Source organism: Sceloporus undulatus, chromosome 8 (assembly GCF_019175285.1).
Source record: "Sceloporus undulatus isolate JIND9_A2432 ecotype Alabama chromosome 8, SceUnd_v1.1, whole genome shotgun sequence".
Lineage (NCBI taxonomy): Eukaryota > Metazoa > Chordata > Lepidosauria > Squamata > Phrynosomatidae > Sceloporus > Sceloporus undulatus.
Genome location: NC_056529.1, coordinates 28,135,104 through 28,140,831, shown reverse-complemented (window position 1 = coordinate 28,140,831; position 5,728 = coordinate 28,135,104). Strand labels below are relative to the sequence as shown.

At 40.8% G+C, this 5,728-nt stretch overlaps 1 protein-coding gene across 1 annotated transcript in view; it reads left to right on the top strand.

Moving 5' to 3' along the window:
- The window catches only part of SMURF1 (SMAD specific E3 ubiquitin protein ligase 1), a 41,952-nt gene extending 36,440 nt beyond the window's left edge, over positions 1-5,512 (top strand). Inside the window, exons 17-19 of the mRNA XM_042437823.1 lie at positions 117-318; positions 826-910; positions 1,785-5,512. Of these exons, the coding sequence (XP_042293757.1) occupies positions 117-318; positions 826-910; positions 1,785-1,884 (387 nt within the window). The 3' untranslated portion in view covers positions 1,885-5,512. The remainder of the gene's footprint in view (positions 1-116; positions 319-825; positions 911-1,784) is intronic.
- The last annotated feature ends 216 nt before the right edge of the window (positions 5,513-5,728 follow it).

Here is a 5,728-nt window from a genome sequence, read left to right as displayed (position 1 = left end):
TGTAATTCCAAAAAGTAACTTTTTCCAAGCTCTGTTCTTGTGGAAAAATGTTCAGTTTCATGTTATTCTTCTAGTGTTTGTGACTGAAAATTTTTGTTTTGTTTGGGATACAACAGCTCATAATAGGTGGCCTGGATAAAATTGACTTGAATGACTGGAAGTCCAACACACGTCTAAAGCACTGCATGGCGGACAGCAATATTGTCAAGTGGTTCTGGCAAGCAGTGGAGGCCTTTGACGAAGAGAGGAGAGCAAGGCTGCTGCAATTTGTGACGGGCTCGACGCGGGTTCCACTTCAGGGCTTCAAGGCTTTGCAAGGTGACTGCTAGGGAGGCTGAGTTAGCACCCTGGCACAGGGGGGTGGCAGACGAATGGGAGTGGACCCATTTTGATCCAAGGAAACCCTCGCACGTTCCCCTCCAATAGTGCATTTATATAACTGTATCTTAAAAATCTCCTTTGGAGGAATCCACCTGCAGTTAGGAAATCTGATTTACACTGGGTTAGGCTATAGTAGAGCTTAGGAAAGTCATGGCTGTCTGGTGTCTTTTCTGGTACCTGTTCAGTTGGAGATCTTCAGCATGCAAAGTATATGTTCTCTGGCTCTTCCCAAATGATATGTGCCAACTCCAATTCTATTTCGCTGTAGGCTAGTGCCTTGTGCTGCATAAATGTGTGTACATTTGCATGTGTACGTATACATTTGCACCTGTACATAGGCTCTATGTAGTTTTTTCCTGCTCTTTCCTTTCATGATGCAGAGAAATGGCTGGTGAGGGATAGCTGTAAATTTGAAGGGCCTTAACTAGAATGTCTGTTTGCAAGGTTCTACAGGCGCCGCAGGACCCAGGCTCTTCACTATCCATTTGATAGATGCAAACACAGACAACCTTCCAAAAGCTCATACTTGGTAAGATTGCTTTTCCTTCCATAAGGGTGTGATAGAATTTGAGTGTGCCCAGATGAAACAGCAAACCTTCACCGAAAGGAAATACTGTTGCAGACCACTCCGGTGCTCCATCTGCAAGAGAATGTGGTTAGGGAAGGGTCCCTCTAAGGTAGAGAAACAGTCAGTGGTGGGGTGTGTTTACTGTTTTTTCTCTCTCCACCCAATCCTGTTTTACTTGCAGTGGGATTCGGAGCATGTATTTGCAAGGGTAAACATGTTTGGAATGTTGCAAAGGAAAATGAAGAAGAAAAATCTGTTGCTTTTGCATGATCAGGATGTTGGAATGGCTACTATATTCTTTCCCATGAGATTTATCTTTCATTTGGGAATTGAAAGATGTTGTATCTGAGCAATGGTTTCCAGCACAACACACCCAAAACACCATAAATTAGTTTAAAAAAAAAAAAGCAGTATTTTGTGTGCTGTGTTGTATTCCTGGCAAGTCTTTGGTGAACTTGACTGCTTTAGCAAAACACCTGTTTCGTATTCTTGATCTTTCAACCATAATACTCCTATGCTAAACTCAGTGTTTAATATTTTATTTTATCCAGAAATTAACTTTTCCTGTCAGAAGAATTCAGAATCACTTTTTAAAGCCAAATGATGACCCAAAAATTGTATCAGAAGGCTTAAGTTGTCTTTTAATGTTTAGCTCTCTCATTCTCCTTCCTTCTGCCTATAATTGGTGCCTCTGAAAGCAAAATGCCACCTCCTTTTTTTTCCATTGGATGTTTCCCCATCCCTTTATACCATTTTGTGCCAGGTAAAGTGTTCAAGCTTAAATGTTTGGTCAGAAATGACAGCAGACTAACATGGATAATTTCACCTTCTGCAGCTTTAACCGAATTGACATTCCGCCTTATGAGTCCTATGAGAAGCTTTATGAGAAGCTACTGACAGCTGTGGAAGAGACATGTGGGTTTGCAGTGGAGTGACTGGGCAACCAAAGGAAACAGATACTAGCTCATGGACCACCAAATCAAAAGCTGTAAGAAGAAGCTTGCTGTGAACTTCTTTTTTGTCCAAAGCATTGGGACACTCAACAACTGGGGGGATCTGCTGCTGTTTCCCCCGTCTGTGGCGGTCTTGTGGGGGAGGGGGGCTTTATTTGGTGGTTTCCAACCATGTTTTTCTCCCTTTTGTTACAATAATTCCTGCCTTTTTTCCTCATGCCCCACAAAAGTAAAGGCAGTCAGGCTCAGCATTTGGTTTTGGTTACCCAAGATATTCTGCTAGACTTGTAACACATATTGTGATAAGGTCAATGACCTGTGGTCTTTTTTTATAGGAGTATCATACTGTAGTTGAGTATCTTGAGATTGGTTTGCTGAGGACCTTTTGACTGGTAGGTGTATATGGATGTTTTGTCTTAACGCAGTCCTGAGCCCTTGTAGAGTCCAGAAGCTGTGGAAATGAGACTGGCAAAGGAATTCCAAGTTGCACATTTCAGAATACATATTAAAGAATGAGTAGCAGAGAATGATTCCATAGGCACACACACAACTAAGGGTTCTTCCTTGGCAGGAAGCATATTGTGTGAGTGTGGTGGCTTGGCTTCTAAGAGGAGGAAAACAGAAGGAATCCAAGCCATCTTAAATTGGGAGGTGAGTTTTCATTTTGGGTGCTTTTACATGAGACAGATTTGTTTGGTGGACTTATTTCTCACTTACGCGATTACTGGGATATGTTAGAGAATGCAGCAAGGGGCATGACTCAAGTTCTTAGCAGTCTGAAAGATTTCTTTGCCCCTGGCACTGTTTTCTCAATTGCTTTCATTGACTTGAAACTGCAGAAATCCTAGTTCCATCAGGAATGGAGAAGGCTCTATTAAGAGTATATAATGAATAAAGGACTAACACAGTCATTTTAACTTATGGCTATTGAGTAACCCAAAGTCCTGCTTTTAGCCTCTTTTCTCCCTTCCTCCTCCTCCTCACCCCAGTATACATCTGAAGCTATTGTGCAAGGTTGTTTTAAAGTGAGTGGCTTCCCATGACTTCCTGTGAGAGAAGAACCAAAGCACTCAGGTTACATTGAATCAAACACATTTTTTTTTACTTTGCACAACAGGCAGCAAGGCAGTATTTTTAACAACACATTTCTTGGCAGAAAGACTGACTAAGCATCAGAAGTGACTTGGTAGACCTGGGACAAAAGACCCCTTGACTCCCTTGATAAATACAAAGATGCATACTAACATGCGATGCTTTGGATGATAAAGCATTGAGCTTCAGTTGTAAATCAGATGGCTCTATGGTCTACAAAGATATATCTATTGTCAATTTAAAAAAAATAAACAGATTGACATTGATAATAGCTTTAAACTGTGATAGGACAAATTCAAGTTGGTTACTTGTGAGAATCTTGAAATCTTTCTTTTCCGTTTGTTCAACTGACCGTAATTTTTGTGGTTTGGTGATGGAAATATGAGGATGATATTTGAAAAAGGAAAACTTAAATATTTTGTGATATTTGCACCATGTGGCTAAAGGGCTGGGTTTTTTTTTATAGGTGACCTAAGACATAACATGGAATGGACTTTGAAATCCAGCCACACTTAAGGGACCAGTTAACTGCATTGTGAGTTCTTTGGGGAGGTTGCAGGGTATCAAAAGAGTCTGAGGGATTTGGAATTAAAATGTTTAGTTACGCATCTTTGCAATCCTCTGGATAATGGCAATCTGGAGGCTCTGTTTTCCAAATCCTCTGGAGATCAAATGCTGTCCATAGAAGATGATTAATCTCTTTGTTGTTCATGCTTAACTCTGTCAATGGAATTTAAATGTACAGTATGATTATAGAGATGAATGATGAGCAAATGTTTGCAGAGACTATTCTATACAGGTCTGTAGTGCAAGAGAAATGTCCTCAAACATAGAGATGATGCAGTTGGCCACGCAGGATTAGCAAAAGCAATACTGACACTTGCATGTTGTGAAGCTGTTGTTTGCAATACCTTTGCATCTGGTTGCATCATCCTAGTGGTTGGAGCCATTTTGCACCAGGAGCATCAGAAACTGAGGACAAGTGAAATGAGGAGGTAACATATGTCAGGAAAGACAGCAGCACTCCAAAGGTAGCAGGAGAATCAGGACTGGGTTGATGTTCAGACCACATAGAGTACATAGCCTCTCCTATGGTCATAGCGAGGCAGATGTAAGTAGTGTGTCTCTAAAATCTACTTTATGTTTCCCATTTTTGTGCCCTAAAGATTTTGTGTCACTGGATCTATCGACCAAGAGCTAGAATAGGCAGTGTGCTGTGATTCTGCACATTGGCTTTTGAGGCAAGCTCAGCTGGGATTGACAGAAAGAAGCAAGCTAGGCAAAAGGGTTGGCTTTTCTTGCTGGGTTTGCTTTTGTTTTGTTCATTTTGTCGGTGACAGAAACATAGATCGCTTGCTCCTGTTCAGACTGAACGTCCCACATCACCAACAAGGATGCTATAAAAACTAGTGGGAAGGTGAGATCTTTCTTGCAGGCTGTAGACTGCTGAGCTTTTAGCTTTGTCTTCACTGCAGGCTTTTTAGCAGCTAAACTATCCAAGCAGAAAATGCAAAATAAAGTTGAATTATATTCTCACCTGTCCCCTCTTTGTAGAAGATAAGTATCTGAAGCAGGTTTGCAGCAGGCAAGTAGAAATCTGCCTTTAAGGCAAATTGATGTATTGAAGGATAGTGGAAGCAGCCTGTCCCTCTGCAGCTGTGTCTTGCCATTAGTGCAACATTTGCATGTAGGAGATGAGAAACTGCTATTTCAGTTACGGTGGAGATACAGAGAAACTGGAAGGGTTTGTGTGCTTTCTGTTCCTTTATCTAAATGAGCATATTGAAAGCCACCCAAGATAGTCTTTGGTACCTCTGGTAAGAGCAGGGTTTAGCAACTAGTCCAGTCATGCAAGTCTTTCTGTGTCTATGGGGGTCTTTTGTTTACTTGCCCTGAAATGCATCATCCAGCGTATATATGCACTCAGGGATGTAGGAAATCACCACTCCTTTCGTGTTATAAATTGGGAATGTATGAGTAGTTCTGAGTCAAACGGGAACATTTTGGACCAACTTCTTGTTTTTAAAGACACCGCTTGCTCAGCATTGGGTTTGGTCTATGAAACCTCCACTCTAATTCAAAGTCAGCTTTCCCTCCCCGCCTTCCCTTAGCTCCGGTACCCAGGATCCTACACTGTAGAGCACAGAAAGTTTTCCAGAAAATGCAGTATGTAATTTGTTTTTACTCTGTTAATTTTTTTTTTGTTCCTCAACCACTTTATAATGTATTTTTTAACTTATTATTTTGTAATGTCTCGTTTTTAAGTATTGCTGCTACCCTTGTTACTCTTCTCACCATTTTTATTGCGGATTTTATTTTGTGTGTGTGTGTGTGGGGAGGGGGAAGTTGTACACTAATGTTTTTCATTTTATGTCTAAATCAAAGTATTTAAAGAAATACTAGTCCTATTTAACGTGGTTATGGAGCCAGCTGGAATAAACCGTGATTGTATAGTAGGCTGGGCCCAGGAGGTCATGTTCATTTTTGTTACATATGCAATAAACTCTCACAACTTTAATTTTGCATTCCCATTAATGCGCTGGAGACACTAAAATGTAATCATGTTGTTGTGTAAGAACCTGTCTATTCATTCCATGTTATTTCTAGCAATTTTTCTGAAGCCCAGGAACACATCTGCTTTGTTAACTGAGCTACATCTGTACTCCGACTTGATAGCACCAGAGTTATTTGTGAGGCAAAGAATAGTAGACAGAGGACATTCAGCCTTCAGAGT